Source organism: Balaenoptera ricei, chromosome 15 (genome assembly GCF_028023285.1).
Source record: "Balaenoptera ricei isolate mBalRic1 chromosome 15, mBalRic1.hap2, whole genome shotgun sequence".
NCBI classification, from domain to species: Eukaryota; Metazoa; Chordata; class Mammalia; order Artiodactyla; family Balaenopteridae; genus Balaenoptera; species Balaenoptera ricei.
Genome location: NC_082653.1, coordinates 80,676,151 through 80,700,096, shown reverse-complemented (window position 1 = coordinate 80,700,096; position 23,946 = coordinate 80,676,151). Strand labels below are relative to the sequence as shown.

Genomic DNA, 23,946 nt, shown 5'->3' with positions numbered 1-23,946 from the left:
GGACAGATTTGTTGCAATAGCCTAAATGTCCTGTTCACGTTAATAGTCAAAACTCTGAACTTTAATTCAATGTTAAGGCTTCTCCCCTTCCCCTCTTGAGCTTGCTTCAGGCTCCCACCTTGGGAGTGGAGAGTGGTTGACTTCTCCATTTCTCCATCTTACTTCCTCACTACCCCTCATCCCTGAAGACTGAGGCTTCAGGCCCATCAGTGTTGGTGGAGGGGGGTTGTGAGAATAAAGATAGGGGTAGGAAAGGTCCATTTGGCATTAGTAAGAATTCTCTGAGCTTGACGGGAGTTTGTGGCTGACACTTCCATGTGGTGCTTTTGTGGGTCTCTCTTACCTGCAGTTCCCTTGACCTGGGTGGTTACACCTCAGCCTTGCTGTTTCCAGTTGCTCCCTCAACCCCTGTTTTCTGGAATCCTCCAGTACCTGGGATTGGTCCATTGTCTGTCCAGTGGCCCTCTTGGGCAAAGTCCCTTTAAGATTGCTTCGGGCTTCCCTGGTGGCGCAGTGGTTGAGAATCTGCCTGCCAATGCAGGGGACATGGGTTTGAGCCCTGGTCTGGGAAGATCCCACATGCCACGGAGCAACTGGGCCTGTGAGCCACAATTACTGAGCCTGTGCGTCTGGAGCCTGTGCTCCGCAACAAGAGAGGCCGCGGTAGTGAGAGGCCCGCGCACCGCGATGAAGAGTGGCCCCCGCTTGCCACAACTAGAGAAAGCCCTCACATAAGAAACGAAGACCCAACACAGACATAAATAAATAAATAAATAAATAAATAAAAAGTTAAAAAAAAAAAAAAAAAGATTGCTTCTAGTTGGCCCTCTCTCCTGCCTGGCCCACATCTGGTCTACAAGAGACACAGGTATCCTTCACCCCAACAAATTCTGGGGGTGTAGGCTGTTTCAAATGCAGCTGCCGCTCTTTGCTAACAGCTAACCAGCCTCCGATTTTTCCAGGCAGGGACCCACCACCAGCCTCTGTGCCTGCACAAGCTTCAGAGGGCACAGGCCAAGCTATTCTAGGGGTTTTCTTTCTGGTTTCGTGAACTGCTTCAAGAAAGCTGAGACTTGTGAATATTTGAAATCAGGGAGAAAGAGGCTGTGATAGAGGTGAAGAGCTTTGAGATGCTAAAAGTCAAGAGAGAAAAGGATTAGGTGGGAAAAGATGAGGTCAGAGGACACTTATCCCTTTGATTTTGGGAAGAAGCTTGAAGGGCACCCAGTGGGCAGTTGGTGAGGTAGGGCAGTTTGCGTCCCGTGGCCTTAGCCTTCCCAGGCAAGACCTAGAAAATGAGAGAAGTTGCTGCATGGTGAGGAGGTTTGGATAACAGTTGTAGTCATTGGGGAAATGCTGGGAAAGTCAGGAACGGTGAGAAAAGGATTCGTTAGCGGCTCTGGGGGCCCAGCTGAAGGTCTGCAGTGTGTCCTTTCTGTGTGCCCAAGCTCATGTGGCTTCTCACAGCCCAGACCCCACACCAAGTTCATGGATGTACAGGTGGGCCACACATCCACACATTTGTATCCTTGAACACATAAACACATGGTTCTATACGGGGGATTAAAAACAATTATTGCCATATAGTTTACATACAGTACAGTATACAGATCTTCAGTGTGCAGTTGGATAGTTTTGACAATTTGCAGTCTTCTAACCACCACCCAAAACAAGCTATAGAAGCATTTTCATTATTCCAGAAAGTTCCCTTATGCCCCAGTCCCCCAGACAGCTACTTCCTGACTTCTTGTCATCATAGATTAATTTCAATAGTTCTTCATTGCATGTTTTTATACACAGTATAGAAATACATCGATGTCCTCCTTGCCACACCCCCATACAAGCCACACACGTGTGCCTATACTGACCATTTTGTTCCTTATAATAGGCTGAGGCCACAGTCGAGCCGTCAGATTTTTGCTCTTAGGTGCACATATTCTATGCTAACCTACCTTCTCTTCAACCCTAAAATCGTACCTCAAAGTGCAGTATTTCAAATCTTTCCTTTCAGATCCCTGGAGATAAAATGAAGAATTAGAAAGGTGGTAATCATCCCACCTGCATGAGAGTTTTCTTTATTTTCCTCTAGGGTCTCTAGAATATCGGGAAATGGGGACATAAAATTTTAAAACAGAACTGTTTAGATATATAGCTTAACTTTCAGTTGTGGCCCCGCTGGAAGTCAAAGGGTGTGGTTTTCCAAGATACGTGCCAGCAGAGCAACTAGGAGATGGTGCACTGGTGACAGCAGAGGCAGCAAGAAGCTGCTGGCAAGGAGCTCCCAAGAGCTGAGAGTCGCCGATGGTGGCAGATCTGAGTCGGGAGCAAAGCCTGCAGTCCTCCAGGCCAGCCAGAGGTCAGGGAAGTGAGAACAAAGCTGAGTCCAGAGGTTGGTCATGTCCAAGAACCCATGTCAGGTGCAGAAGGTGGGGCACTAGCCCAGTTGAGCGGAGGAGAAACAAGTGCTGGAGACAGAGTTGGAGGAGGTGAGACCAGACCTGGTGGCCACACAGCCTTTGTGTAGCAGTTCGCCAGCTGCTACCTTTGACATGTGAATTACTGCATGGGTAGGCCTGTCACCCTCCCAGGACCACTAAGGTACCTCTTGGGGGTGTAGTGGGCCTAGGTTTGGGGCCATGGGAATGAAGGCAAGATAGACAAGGGACAGGGATGTGGTGGCTGGGTCTGGGCCTCTGGAGATACTGGTGCTCACTAGCCACAGGACCTGGAGCTTCTCTGAGCTGAGAAATGGTTTCAGGACCACTTCTGCAGCCTCCACAGCTCTGGGGTGCTGCGGCCTGTGACTGTGTCCTCTGGCTTTGTCAGGGTTCAGGCCACAAGGAAGGTGTCTGGTTGGGATTGAGGAAAGACTATACCAGATCCCTTAGGAGGCTGACCCTCAGGCCGCATCACTGGATCCCCCCTGCTTACAAACTTGGCCAGCTCCCGCTCTGGTCTTTGGCCTGAGATTCTCTGAATGGTGCTTTCTGTCTACTGGACATCCGGAGGCTCCTAGACGAAATTGAAAAGAGAGAGAAAGTAGGAGTAAAGGAACTTGTTTCCTAAGCTCCTGCTCTGTGCTGGGCCCAGTTCTGGGCAATTTATTTTTGTTATTTCAACATAACATTCCTACAGCCTTTGCAGTGTGTATTATTGCCTCAGTTTACAGGTGAGAGCATTGATGCCTGTCACTGTATTTAAGCCTGGGTCATCCTGGCACAGCCTCAGTTTCCCACACAGGACCAGGGCATAGTGGGGTTGGCTGTGGACCCTGACTCATACCTGTGCAGTCCTCTGGTCCCTGCTCAGCCTGAGCCAGGAACCCAGAGTAAAGCTTACGGTCTGACTTCTCCAGGAGCGTTGAGTGATGCCTCTTTTCCACTAGAAGCAAATGCCCATCAATTGTGTCCACCTGGACTGTCTGGGCCTGAGCACTAGACCAAGCTCTCAGTACCCTGGAATGCCTGTGAGAAGGATGGGGTCAGGCCCAGCCTCTGACAGTGACGCCATCAGTCAGAATGGAATTGGTCAGGCACAAGGAGGCAAGAAGGCCTGGATCTGGCCAGTTTCCCCTTAGTCTCAGGCTATGATGACCCCTAATGAAATATCCATTCTCAAAGGTAGACACGGTCTTTCACTGGAGCTGAGCTCGCCAGCCCAGCTGTGTCTGGACCCGGAGAGAGAGCCCCACACAAGCCCCCTAGGTTGAAGTTCAGGCCAGGTCATTACAGGGAGGGTGAAGAACCTTCCTGCTGGTGGGTGTCCAGTGTGCAGAGACGAGGCCTGTGCTGGCACCCTGCTCTTCTGACAGTAGGTGGCTCCTTGCCACCCAAAAATCTGTGTGGATTTCCCAGATGGGTCAGTTCATAGGAAGATTGGTATCCTCTCACCCTATTAAGCCAGATCCCCAGGAGGTGCTCCCTTTGACCTCCCTTCCCACCTGCCTGCCCCATCACCCTTGCAAGAACTATTGCGCTAAATGCCCTGAAAGTGTCTTAAGAGCTGTGCTGTGCTAAAAGAGCCCAAAGGGGGATGTCTTAAACTTGCCATCCTGGCTCCACTGTTTTGAATAGATCACCAGGGAATGAGACTTGGTAGAAATAATCATTACAAATGAAACTCACAGTGGCAGAAACCATACTCGGTAAAATCCGATACAATAAGAATCTGATTAAGGAATCAGATATTTATTGTAAAATTCACAGGGAAACAAGACTTGATCTTGGGAAAAATAATTTTGGCTAAACAAAATTGAAAGTGAAAAAATTGGAATTGGTTAACTGTGAAATATAGAAAATCAATTAAGGGATTAAATTAGCTTAGTGGAATTCATCTAAGAAAAATATTTTTTGCAAAACCTCATCAACATTTGTTTAATGGTTCTATATAAAAGCTCAACATCAAAATATTCTTAGGGCCCAAATGGTGGAGCCAAGAACATCTTACACCTTTTAGAATTTGGAGTAGTGCTGAAAGGGCTGTTAGCTACGTCCAGTCCTCCACCCACCTGGGCTGGTGGCCCTCCTCATCACAGCTCACAGGGATGCGTCTTCTCTCAGAAGTGTGCCATTAGGTTCAGGACTGTACTTACCCTCCTGAAGTTTACCAGCAGGTGAGGCAGCTCTTTTTTTATTTTTTATTTTTTTAAATAAATTTATTTATTTATTTTTGGCTGCGTTGGGTCTTTGTTGCTGCGTGCGAGCTTTTCTCTAGTTGCAGCGAGTGGGGGCTGCTCTTCACTGCGGTGTGCGGGCTTCTCACTGCAGTGGCTTCGCTTGTTGCAGAGCACGGGCTCTAGGCGCGTGGGCTTCAGTAGTTGTGGCACGCGGGCTCAGTAGTTGTGGCGCGTGGGCTTAGTTGCTCCATGGCATGTGGGATCTTCCTGCACCAGGGCTCGAACCTGTGTCCCCTGCATTGGCAGGCGGATTCTTAACCACTGTGCCACCAGGGAAGTCCCAGTGAGGCAGCTCTTGCTTGACAAGGGAGAGTGCCCCCTTTGGGAAGGAGATGTCTGAAGGAGTTGATTGCTGGGGCTGGACTGGGTTTTTTTTTGTTTTTTTGTTTTTTAAATTATTTATTTATTTATTTATTTTTTGGCTGTGTTGGGTCTTCGTTTCTGTGCGAGGGCTTCCTCTAGTTGTGGCAAACGGGGGCCACTCTTCACCGCGGTGCGCGGGCCTCTCACTATCGCGGCCTCTCTTGTTGCGGAGCACAGGCTCCAGACGCGCAGGCTCAGTAGTTGTGGCGCACGGGCTCAGCTGCTCCGCGGCATGTGGGATCCTCCCAGACCAGGGCTTGAACCTGTGTCCCCTGCATTGGCAGGCAGATTCTCAACCACTGCGCCACCAGGGAAGCCCATGGACTGGGTTTTTACCTGAACGCCCAGAGACAATCCCTTGGCTAGTGAATAAAGAGATGGAGGTTGTAATGGGAAAGCGGGTGGGAGTGTGAGGATGGGCTCTGAGCAATAGACCAGATAGTTTAGGAGCCAGCTTTTAGGTTGGCTTAACAAAGTTGTGGGACTAGACACAAAACCCATCCTCTCTCCCCTATGCTCACCACCTCCAGAATGGCCTGAGACCAGGACTTTCAGAGGCAGAGGACCTGGGGGTACGAGTTGGGATGTCCTTAGGAGGGATCTTTATGTAGCATCTAGAAGTATGGCCTCAGGTCAGGATGGCCCCATTGGTGAAGGCAGGAATGGTGACTAGTAATAATGTAGTCATTCAACACATGCTTACTGAGCACTAGTCTGCATCAGAAATCCTGGGCACTGGGTGAGGACACAGCAGTGAACAAGAAGGGCAAGGTCCGCACCCTCAGGAGCCATATATTCCACTGTGGGGAGACTGATGATAAAACAAGCAAACAAATCAGTGCAATAATGCAGGTGAAGATAAACTCATATTTTGCAAAGATCACCCTGACTGCCATGTGAAGATTCGACTGTAGGGAGAAAGCAAGAAGCCCAGTTGGGAAGTATTGCATCCTCAGGAGAGAGATGCTGGTACCTTGGTCTAGGATGCTAGCCCTGGAGTTGGGTTTGGAATATATTTAAGTAGCAGAGCTAATAGATTGGATGTGAGGGACTGAGGGAAAGAGAGATTAGGGATGTGACCTTGAGTAACTAGGTGGCTAAATGGTGCTGTTTACTGAGACAGGGAAGACTAAAAGACATATTGGAGGTATGGGCACGTGTAATTTAAACATTCTCTTTTGACCATGTTTTATTTGAGATGCCCATCAGGCGTCCAAGTGGAGCCTGGAGCTCAGTGGAGAGGTCAAGTAGGGGCCATAGTTGGGGAGTCGTTATTATACAGGGGGTATTCAAGGGACTAGATGAATCACGTAGACTCTAGGTCTTAGATGCTTGTTCTCAACTGACAGTGACTTTGCCCCTCTTCCAGGGGACATTTGGTGAAGTCTGGAAACATTTTTGGTGGTTATAATTGGAGGGTGGGGTTGCTACTGGCATCTACTGGGTGGAGGCCAGGGATCCTGCTGAACATCCTACAATGCACGGGTCGGCCCCACGACAAAGAATTATCTGGCCCCAAATGTCAGTGGTGCTGAGGTTGAGAAGCTCTGTCCCAGGGTGAGAGTGTAGATAGAGAAGAAAAGAGATGACTATGCCCAAGGGCATTATCATGGAGAGAGTTAGAGCAGCAACTGTCTGAGAGGTAGGAGGGAAGCCTGGAGAGTGGGGTGTCCTGGGAGTGGAGAGTGTTTGGGGAAGGAGGAGCGCTCAGCTGGGTTACTGAGGCTGCATGTTTGAGCACAAAGAGAAATGACTAGTGGCTTAGACAAGATAAGTATTTTTGATGACCTTGATAGGAGCAGTTTCTGTGGTTTGGGGTCAGAAGTTCCAGGGGAGAAGGTTGTACCAATAGCTAACAATTACTGAACACTTCCTCCCTGCTCAGAATGTCTTACATGTGTAATTATTCCACACACAACAAGTACTATTATCCTTGTTTTACCGAAATGGCAATACTATTTTTACCCCCATTTTACAGAGGTGGAAACTGAGGCACAGAGAGGCTAATTATTCCCCCAAGTCAGGCAGCCAATAGTAGGTGGCACAGCAGGGGTTTGGACCTAGAGTTTGGAGGTGAGGAAATAGAGGCAGTGTCAATACCACCCTTTTGAGAAGTCTTGGCTGTAAAGGAGAACAGAGACTGGTACAGAGGATGTTTGCGTGCCACTAGGAATGACCTGTATGGAGGGTGAAACTGATGATGCTGGAGGGGAGGCTGAGAGCTGAAGTCCTTGAGGAAGTGAGAAGGATCCAGGGCCCAAGTCCAGGGGTTAGCCTTTCTGGGGAGCATTGTTCTGGTAATTCTGAAGGGAACCCTAACTATTTTGAGCAGGATTACCCCCGGACTTGACTGGCCTTCAGAGGGCTTCTGGCTGCCCCCACCCCAGCTAAAAGGTAGCCTCTGTGCTGGAAGCTGCTGCACAGGCCCAACCTTCCCCCTCAGTGTCCATGGGGCACCAGAGACAGTTGTGCCAAGGAACCAGTGTCCCAAGAGCAGCCCTGTAATCAGGAGCCAGAGCCCAGGCTGGCTGGGCAGTTCTGTCAGTACAAGTGAGCCATTCTCCTCCTTCCACAGACCATCATGATCTTCATCATAACCCTACAGGCCCCTCACAAGGGCACCTGCGTCGGCCTCCCCAGGGTCTTCACTCATTACTCTCTTCCCACTGTTGCCACACCAGGCTCCTTTTGAAATCTCTCAGGTGCTAAGTTCCCTCCTGTTCTCAGTTCCTACCTCCTCCATCCTCTCTCTCTCCTCCACCTGCCTAGGTCTTGCCTAACCTCCTGTCTCAGCTTAGCAATCACATCTCAGACAGCCCTTCTCTGATCCCAGCTAGGTGAGGCCCTCCCATTAGCACCTCCCATGACACTGGATGCTGACTCTTTTATAACGCTTTTCCTACTTACAATGTATTTTTTTGTCCAATTTCTGCCTTCCATGCTAGACTGTAACCTTCATGAGGGTAGGTCTAGTTTACCACAGTTATTTCCAGTGCCTGGCATGTGGTAAGTGCTCAGTAATAATTTACTGAAAGAAAGAGTGAATTGGTGACTATTTTACAGCCTGCTTTGTATTTCTATGGTTCAGATATGTTGTGTGCAATGTTTATCTCCCCTACACACATTTCACTATAAATTTTGGAATTTTCCCTGATCACGTTCATGATTATTTTCACCTTTGTTTGAAGGCATGTTAAGAAAGAGTTTAATTATCTTACTTTGTGATCATTCATCTGAAATAGAAAGATGCACTAAGCTTTTACATGATTGATTCTTCCCTGTAGGATGACTGGTTTGGTTTTGTGTGAACCAACAGAGCTTTACAACATCTTGAATCAGGTCACAAAACTATCCAGATTAACTGAACCCAACTATCTCTGTTTATTGGGTAAGTACTTTCAAAAATGTTGTGAACAGTGTCCTTCAAAGATTATTTTTCATGAATTAACAAACTTTGAAGGGTAATAAATTACTTTAGAAAACTATTAAACTAATTAGGCATAGCTCAAAATGCTACTATTAACTGTAACATGACTTGGAATATTGCCAGATTAAATAAATCTAGAAGAAAAGTTCCCGGAAGACTCATGTTTGAGTCCTCTTACTATTGTTTTTAGTGAAATATTTTAAACATCTAACAAACACATAGTAATACACATAAACACTTATGTACCCACCATTCAGATTTAACATAATAAAAAGTTACACAAATGTACCCCTCTTTTGTACTCCATCCTGATCCTCTTCCTTTCTCTCCCCGAAGATGACTGCTTCTGTATTTTTACACGTTTACTACATAGGCAGGCATCCCAAAGTAATGTATGGTTCAAACATTTACATAAACAGTACCATAATGTACAGTGATTCTGCAACTTACTTATTTTTTAAATGTAATTTTATTTATTTTTTTATACAGCAGGTTCTTATTAGTTATCCATTTTATACACATCAGTGTATACATGTCAATCCCAATCTCCCAATTCATCATACCCCCCCCCCCACCTGCTGCTTTCCCCTCTTGGTGTCCATACGTTTGTTCTCTACATCTGAGTCTCAGTTTCTGCCCTGCAAACTGGTTCATCTGTTTCCCCCATTTCTGTATATGAAGATCTAGTTTATTTTAACTGGTAGTTGCAATATATATCCATTCCTAATTGATTGTGATGTGTTGCTTGCATTGTGTTGCTATTATGAACAGTGCTGCAGTGAACAGTTTGTATCTCTCTCCCTATTCATGTGCAAGAATTTTTTCAGGATATATTCCCAGAAATGGAAGTACCAAGTTGCACATTCACCTTCACTACATTATTGTCAAATTGCCCTCCGAAGACATTGTATCAATTTTATACTCCAATCAGCAGTGAAAGAAACATACCTACCAATACCTGGTTTTGTCACCCTTTAAATTTTTTGCCCTCTGATTGGCGTGAACTTGTATTATGATGTTTTCCCCCACAATTAAAAACATCGTGATTAAAATACACATAAAATTTACCATCTTAACCACTTTTAAATATCCAGTTCGGTGGTACATCATCACCATCATCTCCATAGCTCTTTTCATCTCGTAAAACTGAAACCCTATACCCGTTAAACAATAACTCCCCATTCCCTCCTCCCTGCAACCCTGGCAACCACCATTCTACTTTATGTCTCTGATTTTGACTACTCCAGGTGCCTCATATAAGTGTAATCATACAGTATTTGTCTTTCTGTGACTGGCTTATCTCACTCAGCATAATGTCCTCCAGGTTCATCCATGTTGTAGCATGTGTCAGGATTTCCTTTATTTTATTTTATTTTATTTTTCAAAATTATTTATTTTTGGCTGTGTTGGATCTTCGTTGCTACGCATGGGCTTTCTCTAGTTGTGGCAAGCGGGGGCTGCTCTTCATTGTGGTGCGTGGGCTTCTCATTGTGGTGGCTTCTCTTGTTGCGGAGCACGGGCTCTAGGCGCAGGGGCTTCAGTAGTTGTGGCACGTGGGCTCTGGAGCGCAGGCTCATTAGTTGTGGCGCACGGGCTTAGTTGCTCCATGGCATGTGGGATCTTCCCGGACCGGGGCTCGAACCCGTGTCCCCTGCATTGGCAGACGGATTCTTAACCACTGCGCCACCAGGGAAGCCCTTCCTTTATTTTTAAGGCTGAATAATATTCCATTGTATGTATATACCACATTTTGCTTATCCATTCATCGATCGATGGACACTTGGGTTGCTTCCACCTTTTAGCTGTTGTGAATAATGCTGCTATGAACATGGGTGTACAAAATATCTCTTTGAGACCCTGCTTTCAGTTCTTTTCAGTATATACCCAGAAGTGGAATTGCTGGATCATGTGGTAATTCTATTTTTAATTTTTTGAGGAACCACCATTGTGTTTTCTGTAACAGCTGTACCATTTTACATTTGTACCAGTAGGTACAAGGGTTCCAGTTTTTCGAAATCCTTGTCAACATTGTTATTTTTCTGGGTTTTTATCTTTTTTTAGTAACCATCCTAATGGGTGTGAGGTGGTATCTCATTGTAGTTTTGATTTGCATTTCCCTAATGATTAGTGATGTTGAGCATCTTTTCATGTGCTTATTGGCCATTTGTATATCTTCTTTGGAGAAATGTCTATTCAAGTTCTTTGCCCATTTTTGAATTGGGTTGTTGTTGTTGAGTTTTAGGAGTTCTCTATATATTCTGGGTATTAATTCCTTACAAGATAAATGACTTGTAAATAATTTCTTCCCTTCCGTGGGTTACCTTTTTACTCTGTTGATATTGTCTTTTGATATGCAACATTTAAAATTTTTCACGAAGTTCAATTTGTCTATCTCTTCTTTTGTTGCTTGTCATATCCAGGAAATTGTTGCCAAATCCAATGTCATGAAGCTTTTGCCTTATGTTTTCTTCTACAATTTTTATACTTTTAGGCCTTACATTTAGGTCCTTGATCCATTTTGAGTTGATTTTTGTATGTGATGTTTAGATAAGCATCCAATTTCATTCTTTTGCATGTGGATATCCAGTTTTCCCAGCACCATTTGTTGAAAAGACTGTCTTGTTCATGGTCCCTAGGGAGTCCACATGAATTTTGAATAGATTTTTCTATTTCTGCAAAAAACATCATTGGAATATTGATGGGATGGCATTGAATCTGTAGATTGCTTTGGGTAGTATTGACATCTTAACAATATTAAGTCTTCCAGTTTGTGAACACAGAATTTTTTTTTTGCCTCTAATTTCTTTCAGCAACATTTTGTAGTTTTCAGAATACAAATCTTTCACGTGCTTGGTTAAATTTTATTCCCAAGTATATTATTATTTTTAATGCTATTGAAAATGGAATTGTTAATTTCCTTTTCAGATTGTTCATTGATAGTATATAGAAATACAATTGACCCTTGAACAACGTGGGGATTAACCTGTGTATCACTTATAGTCAGCTCTCCGTGTCTGTGGTTCTTCTGCATTCGTGGATTCAACCAACCATGGACCGTTTAGTATTGTAGTAATTATTATTGAAAAAATATCTGCATGTAAGTGGACCCATGCAGTTCAAACTCATGTTGTTCAAGGGTCAACTGTACAACTGATTTTTCTGTGTTGGTTTTCTGTCCTGCAGCTCTGCTGAATTCATTTATTAGTTCTAACAGGTTTTTTGTGTGCGGAATCTTTAGGATTTTTTTGCATATAAAATCATATCTTCCGTGAACTTAGATGATTTTACTTCTTCCTTTCCAATTTAGATGCCCTTTGTTTCTTTTTCTTGCTTAATTGCTCTGTCTAGGACTTCCACCACTCTGTTGAATAGAAGTAGTGAAAGTGGGCATCCTTGTCTTGTTCCTTAAAGAAAAGCTTTCAGTCTTTCACCATTGAGTATAATGTTTGCTGTGGGTCTTTCATATATGTTTTTTTATTATGTTCAGGTAAGTTCCTTCTATTCCTAGTTTGTCAAGTGTTTTTATCTTGAAAGGGTGTTGAATTTTTTCATACTTTTTCTGCATTGATTGAGATAATCATGTAGTTTTTCTTCCTCCTTCATTCGTTTGAAGTGGTAAATTAAATTGATTTTTGAATGTTGAGCCATTCTTGTCTTCCAGGAATAAATTCCACTTGATCATGATGTATAATCCTGCTGAATGTGGTTTGCTAGCATTTTGTTGAGGATTTTTGCATCAGTGTTTATAAGGAATATGATCTGTATTTTTCTTGCTGTGTCTTTGTCTGACTTTGGTATCAGGGTCGTGCTGGCCTCATACGATGAGTTAGGAAGTGTTCCCTTCTCTTCAATCTTTTGGGAAAAGTTTGAGAAGGATTGATATTAATTCTTCTTTAAATGTTGGGTAGAATTCACCAGTGAATCTATCAGGTTCAGGGCTTTTTTATTTTCAGCCTAAAACATTTATATTTTAGTAAACACATGATAATTCCCTCTGAGAATGAATAGATATCCAGGTCATAAATTTCAAGAAGTTTATTATCATTTTTCAAGACAATAAATGATACACTGAATTCTTAAGTGTTATATTCCCAAGGAGTGGTGGATGAGATCCTTTCCTGAGAGCAGCTATTGGTTAATTAGATGTGGGAAAGGCCCTTTCAGGGTAACAGATTGGGGAGGCTACAGAGAAGGGAAAAGCCTCAGTGCCCATACTATATTTGGCTTATTTTTATTTTATTTTATTTTTTGAATTTTATTTTATTTATTTTTTTATATAGCAGGTTCTTATTAGTTATCCATTTTATACACATCAGTGTATACATGTCAATCCCAATCTCCCAATTCATCACACCCCCACCCCCGCCCCACCACTTTTGTTCTCTACATCTATGTCTCTATTTCTGCCCTGCAAACTGGTTCATCTGTACCATTTTTCTAGGTTCCACATATATGCGTTAACATACGATATTTGTTTTTCTCTTTCTGACTTACTTCACTCTGTATGACAGTCTCTAGATCCGTCCACGTCTCTACAAATGACCCAGTTTCGTTCCTTTTTATGGCTGAGTAATATTCCATTGTATATATGCACCACATCTTCTTTATCCATTCGTCTGTCGATGGGCATTTAGTTTGCTTCCATGACCTTGCCATTGTAAATAGTGCTGCAGTGAACATTGGGGTGCATGTGTCTTTTTGAATTATGGTTTTCTCTGTGTATATGCCCAGTAGTGGGATTGCTGGGTCATATGGTAATTCTATTTTTAGTTTTTTAAGGAACCTCCATGCTGTTCTCCATAGTGGCAGTATCAATTTACATTCCCACCAACAGTGCAAGAGGGTTCCCTTTTCTCCACACCCTCTCCAGCATTTTTTGTTTGTAGATTTTCTGATGATGCCTGTTCTAAATGGTGTGAGGTGATACCTCATTGTAGTTTTGATTTGCATTTCTCTAATAATTAGTGATGTTGAGCAGCTTTTCATGTGCTTCTTGGCCATCTGTATGTCTTCTTTGGAGAAATGTCTATTTAAGTCTTCCGCCCATTTTTGGATTGGGTTGTTTGTTTTTTTAATATTGAGCTGCATGAGCTGTTTATATATTTTGGAGATGAATCCTTTGTCCGTTGATTCATTTGCAAATATTTTCTCCCATTCTGAGGGTTGTCTTTTAGTCTTGTTTGTAGTTTCCTTTGCTTTGCAAAAGCTCTTAAGTTTCATTAGGTCCCGTTTGTTTATTTTTGTTTTTATTTCCATTACTCTAGGAGGTGGATCAAAAAAGATCTTGCTGTGATTTATATCAAAGAGTGTTCTTCCTATGTTTTCCTTTAAGAGTTTTATAGTGTCCGGTCTTACGTTTAGGTCTCTAATCCATTTTGAGTTTATTTTTGTGTATGGTGTTAGGGAGTGTTCTAATTTCATTCTTTTACATGTAGCTGTCCAGTTTTCCCAGCACCACTTATTGAAGAGACTGTCTTTTCTCCATTGTATATCCTTGCCTCCTTTGTCATAGATTAGTTGACCACAGGTGCATGGGTTTATCTCTGGGCTTTCTATCCTGTTCCATTGATCTATATTTCTGTTTTTGTGCCAGTACCATACTGTCTTGATTACTGTAGCTTTGTAATATAGTCTGAAGTCAGGGAGTCTGATTCCTCCAGCTCCTTTTTTTCCCCTCAAGACTGCTTTGGCTATTCGGGGTCTTTTGTGTCTCCATACAAATTTTAAGATTTTTTTTTTCTAGTTCTGTAAAAAATGCTATTGGTAATTTGATAGGGATTGCATTGAATCTGTATATTGCTTTGGGTAGTAGAGTCATTTTCACAATATTGATTCTTCCAATTCAAGAACATGGTATATCTCTCCATCTGTTGGTATCATCTTTAATTTCTTTCATCAGTGTCTTATAGTTTTCTGCATACAGGTCTTTTGTCTCCCTAGGTAGGTTTATTCCTAGGTACTTTATTCTTTTTGTTGCAGTGGTAAATGGGAGCATTTCCTTAATTTCTCTTTCAGATTTTTCATCATTAGTGTATAGGAATGCAAGAGATTTCTGTGCATTAATTTTGTATCCTGCTACTTTACCAAATTCATTGATTAGCTCTAGTAGTTTTCTGGTGGCATCTTTAGGATTCTCTATGTATAGTATCATGTCATCTGCAAACAGTGACAGTTTTACTTCTTCTTTTCCAATTTGTATTCCTTTTATTTCTTTTTCTTCTCTGATTGCCGTGGCTAGGACTTCCAAAACTATGTTGAATAATAGTGACAAGAGTCCTTGTCTTGTTCCTGATCTTAGAGGAAATGCTTTCAGTTTTTCCCCATTGAGAATGATGTTTGCTGTGGGTTTGTCATATATAGCCGTTATTACGTTGAGGTATGCCTCTATGCCCACTTTCTGGAGAGTTTTTATCATAAATGGGTGCTGAATTTTGTCAAAAGCTTTTTCTGCATCTATTGAGATGATCATATGGTTTTTATTCTTCCATTTGTTAATATGGTGTATCACATTGATTGATTTGCATGTATTGAGGAATCCTTGCATCCCTGGGATAAATCCCACTTGATCATGGTGTATGATCCTTTTAATGTGTTGTTGGATTCTGTTTGCTAGTATTTTGTTGAGGATTTTTGAATCTATATTCATCAGTGATATTGGTCTGTAATTTTCTGTTTTTGTAGTATCTTTGTCTGGTTTTGGTATCAGGGTGATGGTGGCCTCATAGAATGAATTTGGGAGTGTTCCTTCCTCTGCAGTTTTTGGGAAGACTTTGAGAAGGATGGGTGTTAACTCTTCTCTAAATGTTTGATAGAATTCACCTGTGAAGCCATCTGGTCCTGGACTTTTGTTTGTTGGAAGATTTTTAATCACAGTTTCAATTTCACTACTTGTGATTGGTCTGTTCATATTTTCTATTTCTTCCTGGTTCAGTCTTGGAAGGTTATACCTTTCTAAGAATTTGTCCATTTCTTCCAGGTTGTCCATTTTATTGGCATAGAGTTGCTTGTAGTAGTCTCTTAGGATGCTTTGTATTTCTGCAGTATCTGTTGTAACTTCTTTCTCATTTCTGATTTTATTGATTTGAGTCCTCTCCCTCTTTTTCTTGATGAGTCTGGCTAAAGGTTTATCAATTTTGTACATCTTCTCAAAGAACCAGCTTTTAGTTTTATTGATCTTTGCTATTGTTTTCTTTGTTTCTATTTCATTTATTTCTGCTCTGATCTTTATGATTTCTTTCCTTCTACTAACTTTGGGTTTTGTTTTTTCTACTTTCTCTAGTTCCTTTAGGTTTAAGGTTAGATAGTTTATTTGAGATTTTTCTTGTTTCTTGAGGTAGGATTGTATTGCTATAAACTTCCCTCTTATTACTGCTTTTGCTGCATCCCATAGGTTTTGGATTGCTGTGTTTTCATTGTAATTTGTCTTTAGGTATTTTTTGATTTCCTCTTTGACTTCCTCAATGATCTCTTGGTTATTTAGTAATGTATTGTTTAGCCTCCATGTGTTTGTGTTTTTTATGTTCTTTTCCCTGTAATTGATTTCTAATCTCATAGTGTTGTGGTCAGAAAAGATGCTTGATATGATTTCAATTTTCTTAAATTTACTGAGGCTTGATTTGTGACCCAAGACGTGATCTATCCTGGAGAATGTTCTGTGTGCACTTGAGAAGAAAGTGTAATCTGCTGTGTTTTGGATGGAATATCCTATAAATAACAATTAAATCTATCTGGTCTATTGTGTCATTTAAAGCTTGTATTTCCTTATTAATATTCTGTCTGGATGATCTGTCCCTTGGTGTAAGTGAGGTGTTAAAGTCCCCCACTATTATTGTGTTTCTGTCAATTTCTTCTTTTATAGCTGTTAGCAGTTGCTTTATGTATTGAGGTGCTCCTATGTTGGGTGCATATATATTTATAATTGTTATATCTTCTTCTTGGATTGATCCCTTGATCATCATGTAGTGTCCTTCCTTGTCTCTTGTAACATTCTTTATTTTAAAGTCTATTTTATCTGATATGAGTATTGCTACTCCAGCTTTCTTTTGATTTCCATTTGCATGGAATATCTTTTTCCATCCCCTCACTTTCAGTCTGTATGTGTCCCTAGGTCTGAAGTGGGTCTCTTGTAGACAGCATATATATGGGTCTTGTTTCTGTATCCATTCAGCGAGCCTGTAGCTTTTGATTGGAGCATTTAATCCATTCACGTTTAAGGTAATTATCAATATGTATGTTCCTATGACCATTTTCTTAATTGTTTTGGGTTTGTTTTTGTAGGTCCTTTTCTTCTCTTGTGTTTCCCACTTAGAGAAATTCCTTTAGCATTTGTTGTAGAGCTGGTTTGGTGGTGCTGAATTCTCTTAGCTTTTGCTTGTCTGTAAAGCTTTTGATTTCTCTGTCAAATCTGAACGATAGCCTTGCTGGGCAGAGTAATCTTGGTTGTAGGTTCTTCCCTTTCATCACTTTAAATATGTCATGCCACTCCCTTCTGGCTTGTAGAGTTTCTGCTGAGAAATCAGCTGTTAACCTTATGGGAGTTCCCTTGTATGTTATTTGTCATTTTTCCCTTGTTGCTTTCAGTAATTTTTCTTTGTCTTTAATTTTTGTCAGTTTGATTACTATGTGTCTGGGCATGTTTCTCCTTGGGTTTATCCTGCCTGGGACTCTCTGTGCTTCCAGGACTTGGGTGGCTATTTCTTTTCCCATGTTAGGGAAGTTTTCGACTATAATCTCTTCAAATATTTTCTCTGGTCCTTTCTCCCTCTCTTCTCCTTCTGGGACCCCTATAATGCGAATGTTGTTGCGTTTAATGTTGTCCCAGAGATCTCTTAGGCTGTCTTCATTTCTTTTCATTCTTTTTTCTATTCCACAGCAGTGAATTCCACCATTCTGTCTTCCAGGTCACTTATCCATTCTTCTGCCTCAGTTATTCTGCTATTGATTCCTTCTAGTGTATTTTTCATTTCAGTTATTGTATTGTTCATCTCTGTTTGTTCTTTAATTCTTCTAGGTGTTTGTTCTTTAATTCTTCTAGGTCTTTGTTAAACATTTCTTGCATCTTCTCGATCTTTGCCTCCATTCTTTTTCTGAGGTCCTGGATCATCTTCACTATCATTATTCTGAATTCTTTTTCTGGAAGGCTGCCTATCTCCACTTCATTTAGTTGTTTTTCTGGGGTTTTATCTTGTTCCTTCATCTGGTACATAGCCCTCTGCCTTTTCATCTTGTCTATCTTTCTGTGAATGTGGTTTTTGTTCCACAGGCTGCAGGATTGTAGTTCTTCTTGCTTCTGCTGTCTGCCCTCCAGTGGATGAGGCTATCTAAGAGGCTTGTGTAAGGTTCCTGATGGGAGGGACTGGTGGTGGGTAGAGCTGGGTGTTGCTCTGGTGGGCAGAGCTCAGTAAAACTTTAATCCGCCTGTCTGCTGATGGGTGGGGCTGGGTTCCCTCCCTGTTGGTTGTTTGGCCTGAGGCAACCCAACACTGGAGCCTACCTGGGCTCTTTGGTGGGGCTAATGACAGACTCTGGGAGGGCTCACGCCAGGAGTACTTCCCAGAACTTCTGCTCCCAGTGTGCTTGTCCTCACGGTGAGCCACAGCCACCCCCCGCCTCTGCAGGAGGCCCTCCAACACTAGCAGATAGGTCTGGTTCAGTCTCCTATGGGGTCACTGCTCCTTCCCCTGGGTCCCAATGCACACACTACTTTGTATGTGCCCTCCGAGAGTGGAGTCTCTGTTTCCCCCAGTCCAGTCGAAGTCCTGCAATCAAATCCCACTAGCCTTCAAAGTCTGACTCTCTAGGTATTCCTCCTCCTGTTGCCGGACCCCCAGGTTGGGAAGCCTGACATGGGGCTCAGAACCTTCACTCCAGTGGGTAGACTTCTGTGGTATAAGTGTTCTCCAGTTTGTGAGTCACCCACCCGGCATTTATGGGATTTGATTTTATTGTGATTGCACCCCTCCTGCTGTCTCATTGTGGCTTCTCCTTTTTCTTTGGATGTGGGGTATCTTTTCTGGTGAGTTCCAGTGTCTTCCTGTCGATGATTGTTCGGCAGTTAGTTGTGATTCCGGTGCTTTTGCAAGAGGGAGTGAGAGCACATATTTCTACTCCGCCATCTTGAACCAATCTTCTATATTTGGCTTATAATTCTGCTTTGTGTCAACTCTGTCAGTAAGAGAGTATATATTTGAATTATAATAATAAGGTGGTCTGCCCGCCCCCTTGTTAGTGCTGTGTGCAGGGTACATGTGTAGCACCCTGCTTTTGCTCCCAACTCCTCAGAAGTGGCAATTGGGTTTTTGGTCTTTTTGTATCTTGTTGTTCATAATTTTCCCCAACTGGGCATGCATGTAGTTATTTTTAGTCCCTTATAGTTTCTTTGTATTTATTGCTGAGGAGACTTTTGTCCAGGTGCAAGTACTGCAGCAAAGGGTCCCAGGTTCCAGCCTGTCTCAATGGGACAACCAGGACACGTACTAGTTTGTGGAGATCCCTGGGAAAGGGTGGATTTTTAATCTAGAATGTACTTGAGTTTCACTAGTCTTTTTTTTTTTTTTTTTTTTAAAGAAATTCACGTTCTTTCTTTCTTTCTTTCTTTCTTTCTTTCTTTCTTTCTTTCTTTCTTTCTTTATTTATTTATGACTGTGTTGGGTCTTCGTTTCTGTGCGAGGGCTTTCTCTAGTTGTGGCAAGTGGGGACCACTCTTCATCGCGGTGCGCGGGCCTCTCACCATCGCGGCCTCTCCTGTTGCGGAGCACAGGCTCCAGACGCGCAGGCTCAGTAATTGTGGCTCACGGGCCCAGTTGCTCCGTGGCATGTGGGATCTTCCCAGACCAGGGCTCGAACCCGTGTCCCCTGCATTGGCAGGCAGATTCTCAACCACTGCGCCACCAGGGAAGCCCCCTCACTAGTCTTTTTTATTGTGTTCAGAGGAAGTTGCAGCTGGTCTGCCAGCAGTCATACTGTCTCTCTTATCCTGAGTTTGTTGTGAAATTCTGAAGCCATAGGTAGCTATTATACAAGTGAGATTCTGTGTAGTTTGAAGGAATAATCATGTCTCATCATTCCAGGTTTGCACTTTCCAAATATCACTTAGAGTTCTTTATTCAGTTGAGTAGCCATATAGACACCAACCATTTTTCTCAAATATATGACTTAACACTGTCATTTAGGAAGTAGCTGTACCAAAACAGGCGAAAAAGAAACAACCAAAAAAAAAAGAAATTACTGATGGCTGGTATTTGAGATGAAAATCCTTTCACTATAGAGCCTAGGGGTTGAGTTATTGCAAAATAAAAGCTGAGAGCTGTGAATTTACTACATCCATTCAAAATAAGTAGCATACAAAATACAGACTCTGGCATAGAGAAAAGATGTGAAAATCAATTCAATGGATTGAACTTGCACATTTCGTGTTTCATTGCTCAAACTTGCACACACTAATATTCTGCAAAAGATAATTGCAGCAAAGAAAAATGACCTTTTGCAAATAAGGCTAAAAGCATTCCTCCAAAGAGACCAGAGTAAACATGTGTATATAGGTATAAAGTGTTACTGTTCAACACATGTTATTTCTAGAAAAAACTACATAGGTTAAAACTATGACAATGTGCGACATCTTAAGCCATTATAGCAGCAACAACAGCAAAAATCTATCAAAATCACTGTTTTTATGATGATTAACGTACCCAAATAAGAAATATTGATCAAAACTCAGGAAGTAAATGCCTAGTCTGATACAATGTCAATTGTTGGAAAAACTTTTTGATGACATATTTAAGATCATTTAAAAGTGAAAATGGAGTATCTATGGTTCAGGCATCCAAAATGGATCTGGGTGGCCACTGTGGATGTGGTTTTAGACATGTTCCTACATCACTGAGAACTTGAGTTTTCTGAACCGTATAAAACTCACGGATACCACCAGCATTTTCAAAACAGTATCTGCTAGCAGCTGCTAGCTTCAACCTTGTAGTGTCAAAGTCTGAGCCCCCTCTTCCCGCACTGAAACTATGTAATCATCTCAATCCCAACCAATCCTTGCTTAACAAGCACCCTTACTTCTTGCCAACTCCAATCCTAATTCTTGACAAACAGTGTATGTAACCTTGTGAAGTTTTTTTGCCCTTTATAAGCCCCCCCCATTTTGTAATCTGGTGGAACACAATTCAAGCGCTTCTTGAATCGGTGTCTCTTGGGCTGCAGTCCTAACAAAGCCCAAATAAACACCTTTTTGTTTCAATCAGGTCTCCATTACTCACATTTTGGTTTACGTTTACTTCAATTTAAATGTCTTATCATCTCTAAAAATTTTTTTAAGTGCTAAAATTATATAAAGCAGGCAAATTCTTCAAATAATTTGCTATTAAGTATGCCAATTTTTATAGAGCTAAACAAGGAACTGAGAATAAGTCAAAGTGAAACAGGAAAAGATAGACATGGGGAAAAACAAGTTGTAGCTGCACAAGGCAATAAAATGCCATCTTGGCCTTCTCATTTCAGTTAAACGCATGAAGCTAACAGATTAGATGTCTGCTGGTTTAGCATACTAACTCCCTTGGATTTGCTAAAATTTATACAACAATCAATAGGTATACATAAAGTCCTAAGGAAAAGAGTACCACTTAAAAATCAACATCGGAAACTATCAAAGCAGTTTTCAAAATAAAAGATTGTCTATTACTGTGAATGAATATAAAATGTAATAGATTTACAAACTAGGAACTAAAGCCTTGTCCAAAGTTTAATTACTTCTCCCTTGAGCTGCTTTTTCAAGGACGTGTACACTAACCAAAGGATGATTGAAATGTTTGCTGTGATCTTTTTCTTTTCTAAAAAAAGGAGCATAAAAGATACAAACAAAATCTCCTTCAGTCCCTTAGACTGCCAAGACCTCCTTTGCATTTCTTCTACTAGTTTCTTGTGGAACTGGCTGAGCCCTGTGCAGTCCAGAATCATCACTACCCTCTGACATGTTGTCATTTAGGTCACTTCCATCATGACTGTGGATGCATGCATCTTCATCAGTATCCTGAGACTCATCTATTGACATGGTAGCAGGAGGTGATGCCAGTGTAGTTCTAGACACTGCTCCACATTTTTCTATTGGTGGGAGAAGAAGCAGTGGTGAAACTGGTTCTCCACCTGCTGAGTTTTTACCTGGGAGGTTCTCTGTTGTGTTCTGATCATTTTCCATTTTACAGCGCATAATGTCAGCCTGATGTTAACTATCTGAAATTTCACCCCCTGGGTGAAATTCAGGTTTTATTCAGAGGATGAAGTACCAGTAGATTCCTTTATACTGGCAGCAAAACCAGCAAGACTCTTATCTGCCCCTTCTGCTGCTATTTTCTGAAGGGGAGCCTGTTTTCTTCCCTTTGAAGAGTAATTTTTGGTCTTTTGACTCCTCCTCTTTTAAGTTTTCCTTTGGCTGCAGTGGTAAGAGATCGTGGTAAGAGATCCTGTGCACCTGCACTTTCCTAGAGATGCTGCATTTTACTTTAGGTTCACTCTGCATGTTGGACTTTTCCTTTTTATTATCTTTTTGGAAAGGAGACATTTTTGGGAATTGGCCCCATGTAAAGAAGAAGATCTGTAGAAGGAGTTGTTTTCACCCGAGTAGGCCCCTTCTGAGCAGTCTTGCTGCTTTTTTAACTTGATTTACTTTCCAGAGTTATCATTTTACTTTTTTTTTCTCATGCAGGTGTTTTTCTTTTTATTTTCCTCTACTTTGCTGTCACCCTTTGGCACTTCCTGACTATTTTGATAGAAACCTTTTCTTTTTCTTTTTTGTCATAGGTTTTTCATCATTCACAGGATCATTTATGGAATGGGCTTCAGCTTCTATTTTCTTGTAACTTTTCTTGGTTTTACAGGATTTCTGAATCATTGCCGGTATGCACATCCATGTCTTTAGTCTCTGTTGCTGATTTGCAAGTTTTGGTAGACACTTGGATCATTGAGACATTACTACAAGCCTTTTTCTCTTTTAAAACATTCTCTTTTTTCTCCACTTTCAGACCATTATTGATTTTTAAAATATATTGTATCTAGCAACCTTGATGTCCTCTCCTACTAATTCTAATTGTTTGTGATTCTCTTGGATTTTATGTAAAACAATCATTTATCTGCTTATAACAAAAGTTTTATTTCTTCTGTTTCAATTCTTATACTTATTTTTTTCTTATCTCACTACATTGCTATACCCTTTGCCCTCCAGTGCAGGGTTAAAAAGGAACAGTGTGTTATAAAGCGGAAACTAACACACCATTGTAAAGCAATTATACTCCAATAAAGATGTTTAAAAAAAAAAAAAAGGAACAGTGATGATACCAAGTCCAAGCTCGTACTGCTCACTGCACCACAAGCCAGTAAATCAAGAGATGAGTTATTGGGGCAAGGAATAGTGACTTTATTTGGAAAGCCAGCAGACTGAGAAGATATTGGACTACTGTCCCAGAGAACCATCCTACTTGAGTTAGAATTCAGGCCCCTTTTATACTAAAAGGGGAGGGCATGTGGCTGGTTATTGCAAACTTCTTGGTGCTGGCCAGACTCCAGAGGGGATAATAATAATAATAGTTATTATTAATAATAATCCTTTCTTCTTGCAGCTGTCCACATAGGTCTGGTCACAATGTTCCTGTAAACCTCCAACAAGGCAAACGTTATACCTTTTAAAGGTCAAGCCTGGGAGTCAGAACCTTGAGAAAGGGCTATTATATATATTTCATGCTATAGGCAACATTCCTTTAGAAAGGTGTAGAGCCAACGTGACTAAGCACAGGCAACAGAGCACAAAGGTTAGAGATAAAGGAATAGATCCAATATGGAGTCAGGTTTGTTCTTCTCTGTTACAGTAATAGCATTTTGTCTTGTTTCTCACTTTATCAATCAGTATGATGTTTACTGTAGATACTGAGTAATTTACCTATCACGTTAAGGAAGTTACCATATATACCTAATGTACTAAGAATTTTTTTCATGACATGAATTGAAAATTTTCTTAATCTGTTAAAATGAACATAGTTTTTCTCCTTTAATATCTTAAAAATAATAATTTATTTATTTATTTATGTTTGGCTGCTTTGGGTCTTTGTTGCTGCACGCAGGCTTTCTCTAGTTGCGGTGAGCAGGGGCTACTCTTCGTTGTGGTGCGTGAGCTTCTCATTGCGGTGGCTTCTCTTGTTGCGGAGCATGGGCTCTAGGCGTGCGGGCTTCAGTAGTTGTGGCACACAGGCTCAGTAGTTGTGGCTCATGGGCTCTAGAGCTCAGGCTCGGTAGTTGTGGCGCACAGGCTTAGTTGCTCCACGGCATGTGGGATCTTCCCGGACCAGGGCTTGAACACGTGTCCCCTGCACTGGCAGGTGGATTCTTTTTTTGTTTTTTTTTAACTTTTTGACAGGCAGATTCTTAACCACTGCACCACCAGGGAAGTCCCTTCTTTAATATCTTAAAGATTTTCTAGTATGATTTTCTAGTA

The 23,946-nt window shown here is 41.7% G+C and overlaps 1 protein-coding gene and 1 pseudogene across 10 annotated transcripts in view; one reads left to right on the top strand and one right to left on the bottom strand.

The window, feature by feature from the left end:
* STYXL1 (serine/threonine/tyrosine interacting like 1) overlaps positions 1-23,946 on the top strand; it is a 62,078-nt gene that overhangs the window by 3,603 nt on the left and 34,529 nt on the right. For 6 of the 10 annotated variants that reach the window (XR_009497614.1, XM_059897114.1, XM_059897116.1 and 3 more), the window contains exon 2: positions 8,323-8,426. The exons of 2 other annotated variants lie outside the window; for them this stretch is intronic. Coding sequence is in view for 6 of the 8 variants with exons in the window: in XM_059897114.1 (XP_059753097.1) it covers positions 8,324-8,426 (103 nt within the window). In the remaining 2 variants the exon portion in view is untranslated. Of the gene's footprint in view, positions 1-2,458; positions 2,487-8,322; positions 8,427-23,946 lie in introns of those variants that run through there. 2 more of the 10 variants (XM_059897117.1, XM_059897120.1) reach the window with 2 other exon arrangements.
* Positions 21,208-21,981, bottom strand: LOC132349394 (RE1-silencing transcription factor-like; annotated as a pseudogene).